This window comes from Dasypus novemcinctus, chromosome 19 (assembly GCF_030445035.2).
Source record: "Dasypus novemcinctus isolate mDasNov1 chromosome 19, mDasNov1.1.hap2, whole genome shotgun sequence".
In the NCBI taxonomy this organism is placed as follows: domain Eukaryota; kingdom Metazoa; phylum Chordata; class Mammalia; order Cingulata; family Dasypodidae; genus Dasypus; species Dasypus novemcinctus.
In genome coordinates this window covers 36,544,014-36,564,909 of record NC_080691.1, presented here as the reverse complement: position 1 = coordinate 36,564,909, position 20,896 = coordinate 36,544,014, and the positions used below count along the sequence as shown (strand labels likewise).

Genomic DNA, 20,896 nt, shown 5'->3' with positions numbered 1-20,896 from the left:
AGAACCCTAACTTGGGGGTTCCATGTCTGGTTTCACCTCCAGGAAAATCCCGGGGCCGGCTAACTTGGGCCACGCTTGGAAGCCGCTCGAGTGCTCGCCCCAGGGCTGAAGCGCGGTCACCCCGAGCGACTTTCCTCGGTGAGTCCAGGGACTGCGCCTGGAGACCCCATTGTCTGAGCGCCCCGCACCGCTCGCCGCCCACCTCCCCGCCCCCTGCCCACCCGGCGGGTCGCGCTCCAGCTAGGGGGTGGGGAGTCGGGGATGTGGTGCGTGAGGGAGAGGGGTGAACAAAGCCAGCCCAGCCCAGCCGCCCTTCTCCGCCCGCCGCCTCTCCAGCCCGCTGCGCCCCGAGGTCAGGGCCCCAGCACCCTGGCGCCGGACCCGGAGGCGAGGCGGGAGCGGGGGGCCCCAGAGCTGGGGAAGTGCGGGTTCGTGGCGGGGGCCTCGGCAGCCAGGACCCGGGACCACCTTAAGAGCGAGCCCCGCCCCGGGCCCGGAGCTCGGGCGGCGCTGATTGGTGCAAATGTAATGGCTGAAATTGATTGCTGAAATGCAAAACTTGTTGCTGCTTCTCCCGGCGCTGGGCGAGAGGCAGACACAGAGAGGGGAGCGGAGACCCTCGGAGCGCCCCACGCAGAGCCCCCCCCGCCAGCCCGGAGAGGGGAGCGCGGACCCCCCAGAGCTGCCCCGCCCCCCCATTCCGGGCTCCGAGAGCGCAGCGGGAACGCCTCAGCCTGCTGCCCGCGGGGCCCCCGGCCCGCGCCCGCCCCCCTCCCCCCGGCCCGAGGCACTCGCGGAGCGCCGCGGCACCGAGGCGGGGACCCGGATCCACCGAGCCACCCGACCCCTCGTCTCTCTGCCCGCCCGCGCCTGGAATCGGGCGCGGAGACCTCCGCGAACTCAGACCGAACGGCGGAGGACAGAAGCGGCCGGCGACCGACGTGGCCGCGGAGCGGCGCGCGGGGTGCAGCGCGCCCGCCCCGGAGCAGGGGACCCGCGCCTTCCTCCCGACCCTCCGCTGCCGCCCCGAACGCCCGCCGCCTCCCCAGCCCCGCTGCTCTCTCGGCTCGGGGGCCTGCACGGGCGATGCCGAACGGAGCCTTCAGCCCTCCGACCCGCTGAAGAAGGAGCGGCGCTTGCCCGGGTCCGCCGGGGACTCTCGGAGCGGAACGCACTCGGCGGAGGCTCGGGCTGCGGAGCGCGGGGACTCTGGGGGGAGGGGGGAGGGACCGCTCTGTCCGTGCCCCGGCGCCGGCCGCGGCTTTGAAGGGTCTCCCTCCCCGTCCCCTTAGCAGCTCCGCCGCGGACTCCGGGAGGCTGCGGGCGGCGTCCTGGGGCCCCCCACCCGACCCCTTCGGACTTAAGAAGGTGATCGCTCTGTTCTTCCTCCCCTCTTCCCGCCCCCCTTCCCCCCTCTTAACTTTTTGTCTCCGCTTGCCGGCGGCTCCGTCCCTTCCCCGCCAACCCACCCGCGGCTGTGCCAACTGCCCGGGACATGGGCCCCCAACACGGCTCCTGGCGGCCCCGCGGCCCCGCATGATGTGAGATAGGCCCGCGCCGCGCAGAGCCAGGGCTTCGGGAGAGGAGCTGGTAGCCCTCAGCCTCCCCGCGCCTGGCGCGGTGGCCGTGCGCGCTGCGCTCCCCCGCGCTGAGCGTCCCGGAGCGCCCAACCCAGGGCCGGAACGAGTCGCCGGCCAGAGGTGCGCCGCGAAGAGCCGGCTGTCATGCCCTATTGATCCCCCTTGCCCCCCGCCAAGTATGTTTGGGCTGGACCAGTTCGAGCCCCAGATCAGCAGCAGGAACGCTGGCCAGGGCGAGAGGAACTTTAACGAGGCCGGACTGAGCATGAACGCCCACTTTAAGGCTCCGGCTTTCCACGCGGGGCCCCCCCCTGGCTCCGTGGACCCTGCCATGAGCGCGCTGGGCGAGCCCCCAATCTTGGGCATGAACATGGAGCCTTACGGCTTCCACGCGCGCGGCCACTCGGAGCTGCACGCTGGGGGGTTGCAGGCGCAGCCAGTGCACGGCTTCTTCGGCGGCCAGCAGCCACACCACGGCCACCCGGGCGGCCACCATCCCCATCAGCACCACCCTCACTTCGGGGGCAACTTCGGCGGCCCGGACCCGGGGGCCTCGTGCCTGCACGGGGGGCGCCTGCTCGGCTACGGCGGCGCGGGCGGCCTGGGCAGCCAGCCGCCCTTCGCCGAGGGTTACGAGCACATGGCGGAGAGCCAGGGGCCGGAGAGCTTCGGTCCACAGCGGCCGGGGAACCTCCCGGACTTCCACAGCTCGGGCGCCTCGGGCCACGCCGTGCCGGCACCCTGCCTGCCGCTGGACCAGAGCCCCAACCGGGCTGCCTCCTTCCACGGCCTGCCCGCCTCCAGCGGCTCTGATTCCCATAGTCTGGAGCCTCGGAGGGTGGCGAACCAAGGAGCTGTCGACTCGCTGGAATACAATTACCCGGGCGAGGCGCCCTCGGGACATTTTGACATGTTTTCGCCTTCCGACTCCGAGGGACAGCTGCCTCATTACGCGGCTGGCCGCCAGGTTCCCGGGGGCGCTTTCCCGGGCGCCTCGGCCATGCCCAGAGCTGCGGGCATGGTGGGCTTATCCAAAATGCACGCCCAGCAGCCCCAGCAGCCCCAGCAGCCCCAGCAGCAGCACGGCGTATTCTTCGAGAGGTTCGGTGGGGCTCGGAAAATGCCCGTGGGCTTGGAATCGGCAGTGGGCTCCCGACACCCGTTGATGCAGCCTCCCCAGCAGGCCCCGCCGCCCCCGCAGCAGCAGCCCCCGCAGCAGCCGCAGCAGCCGCAGCCGCCGCAGCCCGGGCTTCTGGTCCGACAAAATTCGTGCCCGCCTGCGCTCCCACGGCCCCAGCAGGGCGAGGCGGGCACGCCCAGCGGCGGCCTGCAGGACGGGGGCCCCATGCTGCCGAGCCACCACGCACAGTTCGAGTACCCCATCCACCGGCTGGAGAACCGGAGCATGCACCCTTATTCTGAGCCTGTGTTCAACATGCAGCACCCCCCTCCGCAGCAGGCGCCCAACCAGCGGCTGCAGCATTTCGACGCGCCCCCCTACATGAACGTGGCCAAGAGGCCGCGCTTCGACTTCCCGAGCAGCGCGGGAGTGGACCGCTGCGCCTCGTGGAACGGGAGCCTACACAACGGCGCTCTAGACAACCACCTCTCGCCCTCGTCCTACCCCGGCCTGCCGGGCGAGTTCACGCCGCCTGTGCCGGACAGCTTCCCCTCGGGGCCGCCCCTGCAGCACCCGGCCCCGGACCATCAGTCCCTGCAGCAGCAGCAGCAGCAACAGCAGCAGCAGCAGCAGCAGCAACAGCAGCAGCAGCGCCAAAACGCGGCCCTCATGATTAAGCAGATGGCGTCGCGGAATCAGCAGCAGCGGCTGCGCCAGCCCAACCTGGCCCAGCTCGGCCACCCCGGGGACGTGGGCCAGGGCGGCCTGGTGCACGGCGGCCCGGTGGGCGGCTTGGCCCAGCCGAACTTCGAGCGCGAAGGCGGCGGCGCGGGCGCGGGCCGCCTGGGCACCTTCGAGCAGCAGGCGCCGCACTTGGCGCAGGAGAGCGCGTGGTTCCCAGGCCCGCACCCGTCGCCCGGAGACTTGCTTCCCCGCAGGATGGGCGGCTCAGGCCTGCCCGCTGACTGCGGCCCACACGACCCGGGCTTGGCGCCGCCCCCTCCGCCCGGCGGCTCGGGGGTGCTGTTCCGGGGTCCTTTGCAGGAGTCGCTGAGGATGCCCGGAGAGGGCCACGTGCCCGCGCTGCCCTCGCCAGGCCTGCAGTTCGGGGGCAGCCTGGCCGGCCTGGGCCAGATGCAGTCGCCCGGGGCCGGGGTGGGGCTGCCCAGCGCGCCCTCGGAGCGCCGGCCCCCGCCGCCGGACTTCGCGGCGCCCGCGCTGGGGGGCCAGCCGGGCTTCCCGTTTGGCGCCGCGAGTCGGCAGGCCACGCCGCACAGCGGCCCGGGCGTGAACTCGCCCCCGAGCGCGGGCGGGGGCGGCGGCGGCGCGGGCGGCGGCGGCGGTGGGGGCGCCTACCCGCCGCAGCCCGACTTCCAGCCCAGCCAGCGCGCCTCGGCCAGCAAGCTCGGCGCGCTCTCGCTGGGCTCCTTCAGCAAGCCCAGCTCCAAGGACAACCTGTTCGGCCAGAGCTGCCTGGCTGCGCTCTCCACCGCCTGCCAGAACATGATCGCCAGCCTCGGGGCTCCCAACCTCAACGTGACCTTCAACAAGAAGAACCCGCCCGAGGGCAAAAGGAAACTGAGCCAGAACGAGGCGGACGGCGCAGCGGGGGCCGGCAACCCGGGCTCGGATTACTTCCCTGGAGGGACCGCCCCTGGGGTAACCGGGCCGGGAGGCCCGTCGGGGACCAGTAGCGGCGGCTCCAAAGCCTCGGGGCCGCCCAACCCGCCGGCCCCAGGGGACGGCACCAGCCTCTCCCCCAACTACACCCTGGAATCCACAGCGGGGAACGACGGCAAGCCGGTCCCCGGGGGCGGTGGCCGGGGACGGGGTCGCAGAAAAAGGGACAGTGGTCACGTGAGCCCCGGGACCTTCTTCGACAAGTACGCGGCGGCGCCAGACAGCGGGGGCGCGCCGGGGGTGAGCCCAGGGCAGCAGCAGGCGCCGGGCGCGGCCGTGGGAGTCAGCTCGGCGGGAGAGGCACGCGGGGCGCCAACGCCGCACGAGAAAGCGCTCACGTCCCCGTCGTGGGGGAAGGGGGCCGAGTTGCTCCTGGGGGACCAGCCGGATCTCATGGCGTCCCTGGACGGCGGGGCCAAGTCGGATGGTAGTTCCCCGCACGTGGGCGAGTTCGCCTCGGACGAGGTGAGCACGAGCTACGCCAACGAGGACGAGGTGTCGTCCAGCTCCGACAACCCCCCGGCCCTGGCCAAAGCGAGCAGGAGTCCCCTGGTGACCGGCTCGCCCAAACTCGCGCCCCGTGGGGTGGGCGCCGGGGAACACGGACCGAAGGCGCCCCCGCCCCCGCTTGGCCTGGGTATCCTGTCTACCTCTACCTCGACCCCTGACAGCTACGGCGGCGGCGGGGGCGCGGGTCACCCGGGCACGCCCGGCCTGGAGCAGGTCCGGACCCCAACGAGCAGCAGCGGGGCACCGCCACCCGATGAGATCCACCCCCTGGAGATCCTCCAGGCGCAGATCCAGCTGCAGAGGCAGCAGTTCAGCATCTCCGAGGACCAGCCCCTGGGGCTTAAGGGCTCCAAGAAGGGCGAGTGCGCCGTCGGGGCCTCGGGCGCGCAGAACGGAGACAGCGAGCTGGGCAGCTGCTGCTCCGAGGCGGTCAAGAGCGCCATGAGCACCATCGACCTGGACTCGCTGATGGCGGAGCACAGCGCCACCTGGTACATGCCCGCCGACAAGGCCCTGGTGGACGGCGTGGACGACGACAAGACGCTGGCGCCCTGGGAGAAGGCCAAACCCCAGAACCCCAACGGCAAAGAAGGTATATGTGCGCGCCCCCTTCTCCCCGCCCTGTGACCTGCCCCAGGCCCCAGAGCAGGCCTTGGCCTCCACCTGGACGGCTGGCGGCAAGGCACCCTGGGGTTGGGAGGGCACCTGGGCGCCCTCTTAATGCCCAGTTCAGAGCCGTGTGGGCCGGACCCTCCCGCCCCTCCCTCCCTCGTCATCCCCCATCCCTCCCCCACCCCGCAGGTGCTTCCAGGCACCCTCAAGTACTACCGGGCAGGAAGAACTTAGATGGTAGGGCTGGGGGGTGCGGGTGGGGGGCATTGCAGACCGCCTTCCCCAGCTCTTCCAGTTGCAGACGAATTGTCTCATTTGTAACACTCAGAAAACTAGACCCCCCTCCACCAGGAAAATTCAGGCCGTGCCACTTTTATTTGTTTTAAAGGAGTTTTGCTCCCCTCCGCCTTCCTGGTAGGACACCTGGGAAGTTGTGTCCATTCCCCCCTCACCCCTTCCTCGTTGGCCATCGCCCCAGCTAGAGTTCTTTTAGGTGGGAGCAGCTTTGGAAAAAAAGTTCCTAGTTTGGGTGACCGCTGCATCACTCAGAGACTCTGCCTAATTTGACATTTGTTCCCAATGAATAGCTGTTTTGTCTCTTCTTAACTATTAGAGTTTCATTGAAGAAAAAAAAAAACAAAAAAACTGGAGACCTGTCAGGGTTGTAGGAGGCAGCCAGCCTTTTCCCGGTGCATCTCCTTGACATTCGGGGGCTGGGTGAGGTCTGTCTGACAGAGGCCAGACCACTCAACCAGGGCATCATTTGTGTACAGGGATATGGATATATATTCTTAAGACACAAAGGACCCACGTTTGTCAATATCTTGCTTGGCTTTGGTGACAGATGTCCGGTCCCAGCTCTCTTTTGCATTCTCAGCATCCACTCCCCACCAGGCCTGGAGGCCTTTTAGGTGGGGGGGTGGGCATGGGGGTTAGTATATAGATCTCCATTCCAGTTAAAGTGATAACAGTTCTTTTTAACCAAAAGATGACTGGGCTGCAGTGGGTTTCTGTTTTGATTTAAAGGGGGGCGGATTTCTTCCTTCTTTTCTTTTCTTTTCTTTTCTTTTCTTTTCTTTTCTTTTCTTTCTTTCTTTCTTTCCTTCTTTCTTTCTTTCTTTCTTTCTTTCTTTCTTTCTTTCTTTCTTTCTTTCTTTCTTTCTTTCTTTCTTTCTTTCCTTCTTTCTTTCTTTCTTTCTTTCTTTTCTTTCTTCCCTCCCTTCTTTCTTTCTTCCCTCCCTTCTTTCTTTCTTCCCTTCTTTCTTTCTTCCCTTCTTTCTTTTTTCCCTTCTCTTTCTTCGGCTAATGATTTCTTAAAACTAGGCAACATCATTTCCTCTCCCCCCTTCCTACCTTTTTCTTTTAAACCCTAGTTGAATTCCCTTAGTTTGACTAGGCAGAATATTCCATGGTGCTTTAACCCTACCTTTTAAAAAATGCGTTCCCTGATTCTTGCCCTCTCTTAGATAGTTCTTTCCTCCACTTCCTTCCTTTTTTTCTAGCCTTCCCCATGTCCCGTCATCTCTTAACCCTGGGTTTAAGGTGAAGGGTAGGTTTTAGCAGAATGAGCTCGGGGGTGAGAGGGGAGGGCGGCCTGGGGCGGGAGTCGGGGGGCTCAGAACTTGGGGCTTGCCCTGCGCCCTGGCCCCGGGCGTAGCTTTCCTGCTTAGGGTTGCTCATTCATGAACGCGGCCCGCTGCTTTTCTCTTTGTTCGCCGCTACTGCCCAGCTCAGGACGCTCTCTCTCATTTGAAGCTGGGTGTTTAGCATGCACAGCAGATGCCTCTGCCAGTATCAGCATTCTCCAAGCTTCTCCCAGGAAAGGCCATAAATTGGTTAGTTTGGGACCCTCAGCCTCTTCTCCTTTTTTTCCCCCCCCTTTTTAAAATGGAGTTGGACACAGCACCCTGCCTGCTTGGCCCCCCTTCTCTTTTATTTTCTTGTACACAACATCTCGATCCGGCCCGATCGATAGCTGGTTAGCACATATCTCAGCCTCTATCACTTCTACCTGGCTTGGCCTGGCTGCCCCTCCCCCTTCCTTCTCTGCGACCCCCTCCCCCCCGTAATAATTAGAACTTATTGGCTGAATTGGGGTGAGAAAAGTGTTAAAAATCAAACCTGATTTGGGGAATTAATAAGAAAAACCGGTAGCGCTCCGTGTGCAAGTCCTCTGAAGGGCCTTAGCAAGCTAGTGGGAAGGTATAGGGTGATGTTTAATGAGGGTTTTTTTTTTTTTAAGGTGTCTTCACACCCCCCTTTCCTAGTCCAGCTAATCTCCCTTTACAGGAAAAAAAAAAACAAAATTAAATGATGCAGGCTATGAATGAAGAAATGTCATTAAAGAAATGTTTTGTTTGTTTCATTTTTACAGTCAGATGATCAGAAATAATTCTGGAAACAGACCCTAGTCACTTTAGGGTTGATTGCCCCTGCAAGCTAAACTCAGCCCTCCCTCTGCACACAGGGGAGGAGAGGGACTTCCTCCAGGGCAGGGCACGGGACTGGCTGCCTTAGAAGCATCCAGGGGACACCCACTTGACCTCCTTTGTTTTCTAGTCTGTGATGTGGGAAGGACAGTTTCCTAGATAAAGCCGGGAATTGAGGTCACTCACGGACATTGCAGCTTGTGGCTGCTAGCTAAGGCTTTATATGGTATCTGCATCCGATTCCTGCTCCCTCACTGGTAGTAAATAAAGATGATTAAAGTTTTCCTTATGATAACACCCTGCAGTTCCATCTGCGTGCGTTGTATAAATAGGTACACAGAGCCTTCTCCAGGCCCCCCGAGCCCCCTGGCTGAAAATCAGACTGAAGTGTCGAAATAGGGTTGAAAAAAATGTTAAAGCCAAACGTTCGACTTTTCCTTTAAAAACAAAAACAAAAGCGCGTGGTCTCATCAGCCACGGAGCAGTGATGTCCAGCGGCTTTGAATTTATCCTCTCGAGGTTCCAGCCCCAGCAAATGCTTCTTTTTGCCTTCCTTTCAGGCAGACCCCGTTTTTGTAATGATATTTTATTTTGTCACGCAGTAAAACACGCCAGGACTAATGTGATTAAATATTAACACCGTTTCTGAAATTCTTCGCTCCGATGACAAAATACTAGTCGGTATTTAACAAAATGATCCGTGCTGGGATTGGAGGGAAGGAATAAGTCTTCAGAAATGCATAAGGCATGGAGCCAGGAGGACGTGCCCGGATTGTCTTATGGGCTTTAGATGTCCTTGGGAGGAGAGGGGACTCCGCTGGTAAGGTGCGGTTCTTGCAGAGCCCAGGCCAGAATCACATGTGATCACGATTTTTTTTTTTAAACCAGGATAGCGAGCTTCTCCTAATTGCCATCCCCCAACTTCTTAATCAACCCCACAAACAACTTTTGTATAATGAAATTCTCCCATCTGATCATCAGGCTCTGTTTGCACAAAGTTGGGGTGGGGGAAGGGTGAGGTTGTGGAGAGAAGTAAAATTTAAAAAAAAACAGCCTCGGCTTGGGCCTATTTAAATCTATGAGGATTACATGAATATAAAAATAGTTTCCAAAACCAGCCGCCTATCTTTGTAATGGGTGTGCGGCTCTGGAGGAATTTGAAAGCAGAGAGAGAGAGAGAAATAATGACAGACGATAATGGATATCAAGTCTGGAAAAGTATGTTTCCTTGCTCCTACCCTTTAGAATTTTCAAAACTTGAATTAACAGTATTCCGTAATCAGTTTATCCTTGCCAAACTTCCTTTCCGTTGGTTGCCCTCTATCTTGAAATCCGGAGCAGTCTAGAAATGCGCTTTCAGGCACATTGGACTGGGAGAGGTCTCTGGGTCACCCTGCCTGCGATCCTACCGTTTTTGGAAGTATGATATTTTTACTGTGATGCAGAAGAAATTTTTGGAATTTCTTGCTTCTCCTAATGTTCCAGTCGGAACACAGTACGCAATGCTGAGAAACAACTAGGCAGGCAACGTGCACATGGAATTTCTTTAGACATGGGGCCAGCTGGGGGAGGTGGTCCTAGCCTCACAGCCAAGCGCCCTTTTTCCGAGTCATCTTTCTTCTTGTCCACGCCACGGAGAGAATTTTTTCTGGCTCACCCCAACTTGTTTTGGGAAGGCAAGGAGCCTTGCAGTCCTCATTTCCCAGTGAAATCGCCCAGCACGGGATGCATGCCTTCCTGTGACTTTGGGGCCTCCGGAAGATGTAACCCAAAACTTTGCAGGTGTTAATCAGCGGTAATATAAACAGATAGGGGCCCCCTTTGTGCAGCTGAAGTTCGGGCCTCCGCGCTCCCTGGCAAGCCCAGGACATACAACTACTGTTCTTCGGTGCTTGTTTAATATTTCATGACTGTAATAAAACTGTCTTCTTTGCCCGCCTCCCGACATAAAAGCCCCAACCTAGCACACATCTGCAATTATACATTTCTACTAAATATTAATAAAGGACAGGCATGTTTTCGGGGCTGAAGCTTAACGGTATTGAACTTGTCATGGTTTTCTGCCACTGGATTTTTCTGGCAGTTTTGACTTTAAATAGCCATTTGCCTTCTATTTTGGAATATATATACTTATAGATTCAGATACATACACATATACTTTTTTTTTAGATGGAAGGGCTTGCCTCGAGGATAGCTTTCTTTAATAGGAATTCATTTAGATTTCTTCTCCTTCAGACAGGAAGTAAGAGGCTATTGAAATGTACTCCTATTTTATTGAGGTTTCTAGGAAAGGAGTGAGGGCTGGTTAATCTAATTTCTCTTTCTAGCAATGAAATTCTGTGATTCCTGATATGATTTTGTTTGCCTGACAGAGGTATTTAAATTTCCGCAAAGAATCCTAATAGGTACCAAAAATACGGCCTCCCTGGCCAAGAAGTTACTCGATACCCTCTGCTGATATAAAATATACATCTTTAATAAACAGTCTAGGAGGACCGGGTGAAATTAGAGCAGGGAAATCCTCCCTGCTCTAGAAAGGCAAGCTTGGATGTATAGGTGGCATTTCTCAGGATCTCCCGAATTTACTCCATGCTGGAAAATGGAGCACCGTGGCTCGTGACCCCGTTTCTCTCCATTTCAGCGACAACGTTGGACTCTAGTCTTTGATGAGAGCATTTGGGAGATAAATACCCCTAATAAGGCATTCTGCATTTACCTCCGTTTGGTCAATTTTGGAGATTGAAAAGCTGTAACTTTCTGTGATAGGATCCGGTGTCAGGGGGAGTGTGCGAGGTCAGGGAGCCCTTCCCAAGTACAGACGAGATAAAAACGCCAACCCTCCTCGTGCCACAGGGGATGTGGGTTTCTTGGGGCCCCCGAAACCCGTGGGTGCACCTTACGTCCTTCCTCGCGGTCCCCCGCCCCACTTGTTCCGCCCCGGTCTTCCGGGTGGAGGGGCTGGAGGAGCCCAGCCTCCGCGTTCTGACTGCAGCCGGGACTTGGACTTGCCCGCGATGTGTTTGTTTTAGGACGGTGTCTATTTTTAGGCGCGTCTTGGGTGGACAGATTTGAGTGTGGGATTTGATTGCTAGTGGCGGAGATGTTGATATAGACATGAGTGCATGATTGAGAAGAGAGCTATTTGGGGGACATTTTTTGAAGTTTCCTCGCCATTTCGCGTGTACCGGAGCAAGGCGGAGTGCCCCAGGGGTCGGCTTGAACGCCCTGTGGCGTGGTGGGTGTCCGGCCTCAGTCTACAGCCGCCGTGGAGGAGAGGAGAGCCCCGTGCAGTTCAGCCTGTGAAGGAACCCCACTTTCTCCCCCTCTCCTCCCACCCACCCAGCATCCGCACTTCATATACATGTACATATACAGGGCCGGGTTTCCATCCCATGAGCAACTTTATCTTCCCTTCCATCGGCTTTCCAAGGGCGAGTGGGGAAAGGAGCTAAACCTTCCGTCTCAATGGCCTCAGCTGACAAGTTCTGATTTTGTGAAGGACTGAATGGGCGCGAGCCCTAAAAATAGAGGATTTTGAAGATCCTAATTACACATCTTGGCCCCCCCAGGCCTCCCGGGCTGTGGGTGACTTGGAGACGGTGTATTTCGGCAGCGGACGCACGGTGCCCCACGCTAGGGTTTTCTGCGTGGCGCGTCTCTTTGCTGGGCTCAGCTAATGCCAGTTTCCAGCCAGGAGTGGAATCTTTAAATAAGCCACTCTTCCCCCTCTCCGCAGCCCGCCCCCGCCGCCCCCCATCCCCCACCCCCCGCCAGTTGTGGGAAGCCGGCGCTGCTTCTCGTTTATGGAAATTTCACATTTCTCTCCTTTATTGTAATCTTTTGGTACCAACAATGTGGCTGAGACGACACTAGGCTTTCGAATTAGTCACAGCCCGGCCTTCCCTGGGCCCTCTGTGTCCCAACACACAACAGCCTGGCTGGCAGTCGCCAAGTCGGTGCCACTGGGGTCCCAAGAAGCCGTGAACAGAACCTGAAGGAAGAAATGGGTCTGGGACCCTTTGGAGGGGTCCCTCTGCCGACACAACAGCACACGTCCTCCCCCCCGGCAGCCAGTTACTTTGTAGGGTGTGGATGAGAAGATGCCCTGTGCACGTGAACTTCTCGTGGGGAAAAAACCCCCAACTTATCTTGTGACCGGGATAGAAAAACGGAGTTAAGTTTAATTTACTTGGGTGGGGAGGGACGTTTGAAAGACCTCATTCTCTTGGGGCGTCATTTTTACAGGATGCTGCCTTGTCCGCTTTGTTGACCAGCCTGCATTTTAATTGGCGGCCTCGGAGGTGTGGGAAGCAGGCGGGCGAGTTGGTCCCCCCGACATGGTGCTTACCCAGAAAGGGCAGAAGGATGCAAGTCCCACAGGCTTGCCCCGTCCCGAAATCAGGGTCTGTTTGGGTTCCTGATGACCGAGAGTCTAGGCCCTGACAAGGCCACAGTGGACTGGCATCCCAGGTACAGACCAAATTCCCACTCTCCCTCTTGACTGAGAAAGCAGGTAGGTTTCCATAATCACCTCTCCCTTGCAAAGCAGGATCAGAGCGGGAACTTTATAGCGGTTCTGTGCATCCCTTCATGATTTATACATCGTCACGGGGACCCAGATGCCCTATAAACAGAAGGTGGTTGAATTGAACAGTTTGGAGGTCTTAGTATGCTCATGATAACAAGCTGGCTCTCGCTGAATGTCCCCGGAGGAACGTCGTACATGGAACAGTCCAAAACAGGGGCAAAAGACCTGATAAACACCCCGATCCCAACTTAAAGATGTTATGGGAAAAGCCAGTTTTTACATTCTTTAGAACTTGGGGTTCCAGTAAACTCAGGTCGCTTCATTTCCTCTGGAGCTGGGAGGATTGGCTGGGGGATCCCAAGCCTCCATCCTCCTTTTTTTTTACAGGGGGTACTGGGAATTGAACCCAGGACCTTGTACGTGGGAAGCAGGCGCCCAACCTTTTGGGTTACATCTGCTTCCCCTGAAGCCTCCATCTTAACTAACTGTCTTTGACCTCCGTGTGGGAAATCTTGGACTCCTCGCAACCTGCTTTAGCCCTGGGATCCCGGTCCCTCGGCGTTCTCGGTTTTCTAGGTTGCAATCTGACTTACCTGTGCTGGCGGTGGTTTGGGTGAAGCAAGGCATGTTGGGAAATGGTTTGGGGAGACGGCGAGACTCTCTGGCGAAGGCCTATTTCGGTCTCATCGCCGTTGACGGGTTTGGAAAGTTGGGTGCTTCGAAAACACCGAGGGGAGAACCAGGTCTTGTTTTCATCCCGGCCACCTCAAAGCAGTCCCCACCGTGACTCAGAGAAAGGCTGCCTTTGTCAGGCCTTTGGAGGAACCGCGACCCAACTTCGGTACTTGAGGTACCTCAGCAGCCTTTTTTTTCCGTCCCTGTTCCCTCTTTGAGCAGCCTGTCTTAGGAGAGCTAAGTAGCCTGGAGAAGCGTTCGATGCTGAGGATCGAAAATTATTTTATGCTTCTCGTTGCCGATCGTATGTGGAAGAGCGTTTGGGCAAAAAGCGTTGGTTCCATCTGAAAGCTCAGGACAAAAACGTCTCCCATGCGTCGAGGTCTCGGGGCCCCTTGGAGCCTCTGGCTTTGCGTGGCGTGACGGGGGGAACCTGTCTACCCCAAAGTTGAGGGCACCGGGGGGCCTGCCTTGTCTAGTTCTCCTGGTTGCGTTCGGAGCTCCTGGGACGTGAGGTGGCCGTTAATGAGCAAAGCCATCCTCACGCATTCTCTCTCTCTCTCACACACACGCAAATCCTTCACTGCTCATCCAGAGCGGGGTGAGGTGTCAAAAAGATACGACCCTTTCCGGTCATGGTGAAGCAGCGTTTTCAGATGCTCTTGGATCTCGGGGCACAAGCCTTGTCGAATGATTGGCAAGGACCACGAGGAGGAAAATACTTCTGAGGGCCCAGCTTATGGTCGGCGGGGGAGGTGGCCGTCTCCCGGCCTGCTCTGAGGTCCCCAAGCTGAGGCGCTCAGGGACAACGAGGGTTGGTGCAGAGCTGCTGAGCCGCAAGCTGGTTCTACCCTGGCCGCACGCGAGGCTTGCAGAAGTCCTTGAATATCTTAGGGCCTGAGGCCAGAGTCCTTTCCCACGCGTTGGATGTGGCTGGAAGGAAAATATCCCGAGTCAGGGAGGCCGGATGGAGATTGGGGTGCTGTTGACGTTCTTGGGAAGGGGAGGAGGTAGGAGACTAGCTGGAGGGGACGAGAGATGCCACTCTATGAGTCGAAAACGATGGTTACTGATAGTTGGGGCTCAGAAGTGGACAATGATTTGTAAACGTGCAGGTCATTTATAATGATACCTCCTGGGCAATCGTTGGGGGGTGGGTGTCAGCCAGCCTAAAGGGTGGAGAGGTCTTGCCTGTGCAGTCCCTGCTGGGCCTGGGGCTCTCAAATGACCACAGATGTTTTGGGAGGTTTATGGGGAGGACCCGCCCGGGACCGGATGACCGCGTCGTGGGTGCATTAGTGGCCGAGGGAGGCGCGCGGCAGCGGCGGGTGGCAGAGTGCGGCGGGGGATGGAGACCACTGTGGGCGCAGGGGGGGTCGAGGCCACGCAGCATGCCCGTGACCACCTTCTCCTGCCGGGGGGCCGGTCCCACCTGGCCTGTCGCAGACTCGTTGATTGCGGAGCTGCACCCAGATCTTTCCATGAGAGGGCTGGTGGGGGTGGGAAGGGGAGCGACCCTTCTCCTGGTGACACTGGTGGGGCCACCAGGACTCCCTGCCGTCGCTGAGCCCCGCCAAGGCTCATCTTTGCTTTCACAGACGTCGCAGGTCCTGCAGCCTAGAAATGCAGGAGTGCCCCTCAGTGACCTCCCACCCTGTGTGTGTGTGTGTGTGTATATATATATATATATTTTTTTTTTTTTTTCTTCCTTTCTCCTTTTTCTGAATGGCAGGCAAAAAGGGAACTAAAGTAAGGAATGAATGCATTAGGAGGAAGCTTTCCCGGGCCGGAGATAAACCAAGTGTGGAAAGGAGCTGGAGAAATGAGAGTCTCCTCTTTCCTCCCCTTCGGGGGACCCGTGCTCCCGCCATCAGGAGCCCTTCATGCTTTTGTAACGAGGCCTAATTGGCTAAAAACAAAGTTGGCTATTTTCATTCCCTGCAATGTAACTTTTGGTGGTTGTTTAGTATTTGAGGCGAGGGAGGCTGGCGGACCAAAATTTGGCTTTTTTAAACAGAAGCAATTTCACGATCCTTATGCCGTGACTATTTCTAAATTGTCCGGGCATAAAGCTTTGGACGCCTCTGGCTGGCCGCGCACGCACGCTCGCGCGCACACACACACGGGCCCGAGAAGTCTGAACAACAACAACAACAACAAAAAAGGGAAAATAATTTTTCCCCCCCCAAAGAAGAAGCTCCTTCGAAGTTTTGGCCTCTTTCAGTTTTACGTAGAAGCTTATTGATCTCAGCGAGGTCAGTTTTTGCTGAGTTTGTCATCCCGGCTAGGCCTCCAGGAGAGGCATGATTCATTTACTTGGGCATTCCACTCTTTTGGGGCAGTTTGGTTCATAAGCATTTCTTTTGTGCTCGGTGTGTGTGACACTCCGCTGGTGCAGTTTGGAGCTGTGTGCGTGTGAGCAGGGGCATGTGCCACGGATGGGTCCGCCTGCCCACCACGGAATAAAGACACCCCCACCCCCCAGGTCGGACAGAGAGGCCGAGGGGTGCTTCCCCCCGTCCCTTGTCGCGGAAGTAGGAGAAGCCCAAGAATTTTTAGCAGTCCCAACCCTGGAGTCCCTTCCGGTGCCGTCGTGCTCGGACCCCTGAAAGTTTCCGAGCTTCAGTTGACCGGGAGCTGGGTGCCAACACAGAGACGCGGTCCCGTGCCTTCCGTGGGGGGCTCGGGACCCCACCCGTTCTTGGAGCACCTCCTGCCCCACGGCCTTGACGCGCGGCCGTGGTGGTGATGGAGCCTGTAACTTTTAGAGACGCACATGGTTTGACTTCCATAGAAGGAAGAAAAAGTCTGCCTCGGTCCTGAAAAGCCGGGCAAAGGAAAAACAAAGCCAGGCAGCCGGCAGCCTTGGCCTTTCCCAACAGCGCGTCTCGAAAGGGGGGTGCGTGGCATTTTGATGGTGCGCGGGCCCGACAGCCTGGCTTGGGCCTCCATCCCCCCCCACCCCCGGCCCCCCTTCTCTCTGGGCTCCCCACAGCCTTTCTGTCTCTCCTTCCAGATGATGGGTTAAAATTCCACTTTTTTTTTTTTTTTAAACCGGGTTTGACCATAGCAGTTTGAGAGCAAATGGTTTCCTGAGCACCCCCCATCCCCCATTCGCTTAATTCCTTGCACATCAGTCTCTGCCGAGCCGGGGCTGGAGGATTTTCGGCGCTGAGCCAGCCTGAAATGAACTTGAGGCGCTGAGGAAACAGGCATTTGGAGAGATGAGGATACAATTTCTTTTTTTATGTGGGCCCGTTAAAGTCTAATGGACAGTGGTGTCTGGCCTGAAATTTGGAGAGGGTCTTTATCTAACCCTGAAAACCCAAAGTCGTTTCCGGTAATTACGACGCCCAGGCCAGAGCACTAAATCTTCCAGAGGGTTGTCTGGAGGACCGAGGCAGGGGGCGGGGGGAGAGGGGGCACACCTGTTACCTGTGTCAGCTATAATTATGACATTTCTTGACTCCTGGTTTTAAAGGAAGAATTTACGGGCCGGGCAATGCCGGAAGAGAGCAGCCGGAGGCTTTCTGGCTCATGAGAGAGAAACTGCACGAGCCCCTCACGCTCGGTGCCCACCACAGCCCCTGCATTCTCTTTTTGAATTAATTTAGCGCCCCGACATTTGGTATTAAGTAAGTAGCTATTTTGGGAATCCAAGAGAAAAAGAGCTAGAAAGCTGGAAGACTTTTTTTTTTTTTTTTTAACTTTAGGAAAGGCAAAGTCTTGCATTTTGAAGTTTGAGACGACTCGGCGGCGGATGGGGAGGACACGTTTGGTGCGACGTGGCTGAACGTGGCAAAACAGCCTGCCCTCTCCCTGCCTGTGTGTTCTTCGCTCCTCCGCGGAGGAATTTTTTTTTCTCTCCCTGTTGTTAAGAATGGCACAGACCACAACACTTGGATTCCGTGCCGTTTGTTTGAAGTACTATTTAGATTACTCTTGCTTTTCAAATGGAGAGAAACTTCGTTTAATGGGAAAATAGCAGGATTTCTATCTTGGTGTGTTTGCTTTAGTGTTTAAAAATAGTTTGTTTTCATATCCCGAATTTTATCCTTGCCTTGTTTGATGGAAACCCGTGTGTATGTGTGTGTGTGTGTGTGAGAGAGAGAGAGAGAGATGCCAGCTCACACGTCTCTCTATACACGCAGGCGGTCAAATGGTTGCAATCGTGCAACCAAAAACAGTTGCAATTTTACAGCTGGCTAAAGGGACCCAGAGCATTTGCTTTTAACTTAAACCATCTTGTCCCATCCCTCTCCCTCCCCGCGCATCCGCACACTGCTCCCAAGCCTACACCCCCCACCGTCCCCCAGCCTCCCACAGCAATATTTATTTCTTCCTTAAAAAAAAGGAATGCCGGGCCTGTTTGCCGAGGTCCCCGTTGGAACAGATTTCCAGGGGTTATGTATTAAATGTGTTTGAGGGCGATTTCAGCTTTCAGCCCTGTTGTCCCAGTACTAATGGTAGCAGGGCCTATTACAGAGAGGCAAAGAATATTGTAAATGGCTTATGCAGAAAAACCATTTAGATAAAAATGCAATTTTCCCTTCTGCACAGAGTGCTAAGAATTAATAGCACATTCTTTCTAAATGGGTATTTTTATATTATATTTTTCCCCTAATGAAATTATTTTCCCAAACAGGAGCATCTTTCATTTTACACTTTAGAGTGAAATTGATCCATTTCTAAGCTTGCAAAACTGGTGTCCCAGTTTCCAGCAGGCCCTTTACCTCCCTACTCCATCCACTTTTTAAAAAAACTTAGATTGTGCAGGAGTTGGTAAGGGCGGTTCTGGCCCTTTGACTGTCACCTTAAGACCTACAGTAGGCCAGGCGGCTGGGTACACCCGTCCCTTCCTTCCTTGTTCCTGGAGGAAGGTTTGGGGGTGTTTGGTGGTTTCGACAAGCAGAGGAGCTGCTCCAGACATTCGAGCTCATTGTGCTGGGAGGGTGCCTCCCCTCTCTTGTGCCAGGGAGTTTTTCACAATCCTCCTGGTGCATCCCTCTCTTCCCGGCTTCTGCAGTGCTGCAGGGGAGATGCAGGTGCACACTGCCCTGTCCCCTCTAAGTGATGGCTCTCAGCCCCTGACCATCCGCTCATGGGTGTTCCGTGGGCCGGCTCTCCGCCAGAGCCTATGTGGCCCTTTAGAGGGGAGTGGAAATTTGGAACTTCTTAGAAGGCTGACTTCAGGCACACCAGCAGAAACTTGGAGTGGAATCACTGGGGCAAGGCTCTGAGAGCTGGTTGCACTGGCTCCCACGGGCCAGTGTCTGCTGACCCAGTTTTCCCTGCCCGGCGCGTGTACGTGGAGATGGTGGACTTGCACTGGCTACTCGGATGTCCGGATGTGACGATGGTCAAAACTGCAGTGTTGCAGTCACTGCAGGTCCCAAAGCACATACTTGTAGTTTTCAGTCTCCAAACAGCACCAAGGTGAAAGATGAGGGAAACGTTTCCCAACAGAAAAGATCTTCTCTTTTTGTACCCCCTCCCCACAACTTTTTCCAGCTGTGTGTACTAAGGCCCAGAGAGGACAGGCAACTCTGCCAGGGTCACACAGCCCTTGGCTTTGACCTTCCCTTCCTGCCCCTCCCCCTCACCTGGGAGTAGGAATCCAGTTTTACTTGGCTAAGCTTTGCACAGAACTAAAGTCTGGGTCTTTTCAAACCCGGAAGTTTCCAGATTTTTTTAGAAAGCACCGTGACCTGCACATCCTCCTGATATCAGCACTCGTTCCCCTTCCTCCTTTGAAGGTGGGTGGAGCCAGGTGACAGAGGGGACCAGGCTTGCCCTCAGGGAAGTCCACAGCAGCACCGAATTCTGCCAGGTGGGTGATCCGTATTTCAGGCCTGTGTGTCTTAGGAGCTGTGTGACCTTAAAAAGTGACTATACTGCTCTCAGCCTGGTTCCCTCATCCTTAAAGTTGGAAAAAGGAAATACTGCTTAGCTTGTAGAAGTATTATAAAGACTAAATAGGATGCTGCTTGGCAGTATTATCATGATGTGATTAAGAACCAGGCTCTGGACCCAGACTCCCTGGTTTCAACTTCACTTCCTAGCTGTGTGACCTTGAGCAGGTCCCTTAACCACTCTGTGCCTCTGTTTCATTAGTGAAATAGGATAATAATAGGTCCTACCTCATGGGATTGGGAAGATTCAGTGAGTCAATACATAAATGAGCGAATACTGAGAAGACTGCCTGACACAGAGGGAGCACTAGGGCAGGACCAGCATTCATTAGGCACCTTCTGCATGCCAAGTGTTCCATTGGGAGGGTCTTGATCCATTTCGGAGGTGTATGACGGCAGTGCTGCTCTCCTCTGTCCCGTCTCAGGAATGAGGAAACTGAGGCACAGAGAGGCCGTGTAACTTGTGCTCAGCTCATGAGCGGTGCGGGCTAGAGCGAAAATGCTCAGTCCCGGGTCTGGCACTGGGACTTGCTCAGGAAACGTTACAGCTTGCAGGGCGGGGGCCGCCGGAACCCGCTGCCCGTCCCAGGCAGCCTCAGGCCTCACTGTGGACCAGACGCGTGTGCCCGGAGGGTGGGGTCTGGAGAGCAGGTGGGGTGCAGCCCCTCTCCTCGTCCGGGCCGCGGGACCCGCGTGGACCGTGGTGGGCGCGCTGCGGCCGGGGCTTGGGCCCGCGTGGCCGGCGGCTGGCTGGCAGCGCCGCGGTAATTCTCTCGGCCTGACAGCTCTGCCGGCTTTCCGGAGGAACAGTTCCCCAATATGCGTGAGTAACGGTCAGCCTCCCCGTTGAAGGAATTCATGAGATGAGCCGGCCCTGGCCTCTGAGCATTTTGGCAGGAGCCCGCGCCAGCCATAAACAATCTGGGAGCTGGCAATAGAAAAATTAAACCCCTGCGTCTGGCGCCTCAGGTGGGGCCTCGGGAACCTGGCAGGCTTGGGCTTAACTGTGTGTGTGTGAGAGAGAGAGAGACTGAGCTTGGGAGCTGTGAGTGGCCCTGCCCAGGTGAGGGCAGAGGTTTGGGAGTCAGGTGAGCCTGGTTTGATTCCAGGATCTGCTACTTGGGGGCTGTGTGACGGTGGCCAGTTGGTTCAGCTCTCTGAGCCTCAGTTTCCTCGGCTGCAAAACGGGGAGAGTAACATGGCCCGCTCCCCCCGGGGTTGTAGCAGGGTCCTCATCCTGGCCGTGTTTGCCCTGTGTGGGACATTTGGCAACACCTGGAGACCTTTTTGGTTGTCGCCACTAGGGGAAGGGATGTGCTGCTGGCCTGGGCGCTGCTGAACATCCCCTCTTGCACAGGACAGCCCTCCACCACAGAGAGTTCTCCGGCCCCAGATGGCCGCGGTGCCGAGGTTGAGAAACCCTCAAGTACAATGAGGGGTTGAGGTCAAGTACAAAGTAATACTCAGAAAACGTAGCCAAGTATGAAATCAGAAATGCCTGGCACATTCATTCATTGAGCAAACAGGTTCCCGGGGCTGGGATCCAGAAGGGAGGCAGAGCAGACCTCCTGCCCTCGTGCAGCTTTCCTTCCAGGGGCGGGGACAGACAGACAGCAAACAAGGGGAATGTCACAGAGCGAGCAGGACTGGGCTGAGGGAGAGGAAAAGGGGACACGCGTGGCGGTTTCTAATTTGTGCGTTTCTAGTTGGGACCACCAGGGAGGTCCCTGTGAAGTGGCGACGGTTAAGCCGAGCCCTGAACGAGAAGGAGCCGTTCGGGTGTGCTGGGAACCCTCGGCTCTCCGAGTGGGGGGGCAGGCTCTGATTTGTAGTGTCACCTGGTTCCCTTG

The 20,896-nt window shown here is 57.0% G+C and overlaps 1 protein-coding gene across 1 annotated transcript in view; it reads left to right on the top strand.

The window, feature by feature from the left end:
• Positions 1-619: 619 nt before the first annotated feature.
• Positions 620-20,896, top strand: part of MN1 (MN1 proto-oncogene, transcriptional regulator) — a 46,236-nt gene continuing 25,959 nt past the window's right edge. The window contains exon 1 of the mRNA XM_004461697.5: positions 620-5,482. Within this exon, the coding sequence (XP_004461754.2) occupies positions 1,759-5,482 (3,724 nt within the window). The 5' untranslated portion in view covers positions 620-1,758. The remainder of the gene's footprint in view (positions 5,483-20,896) is intronic.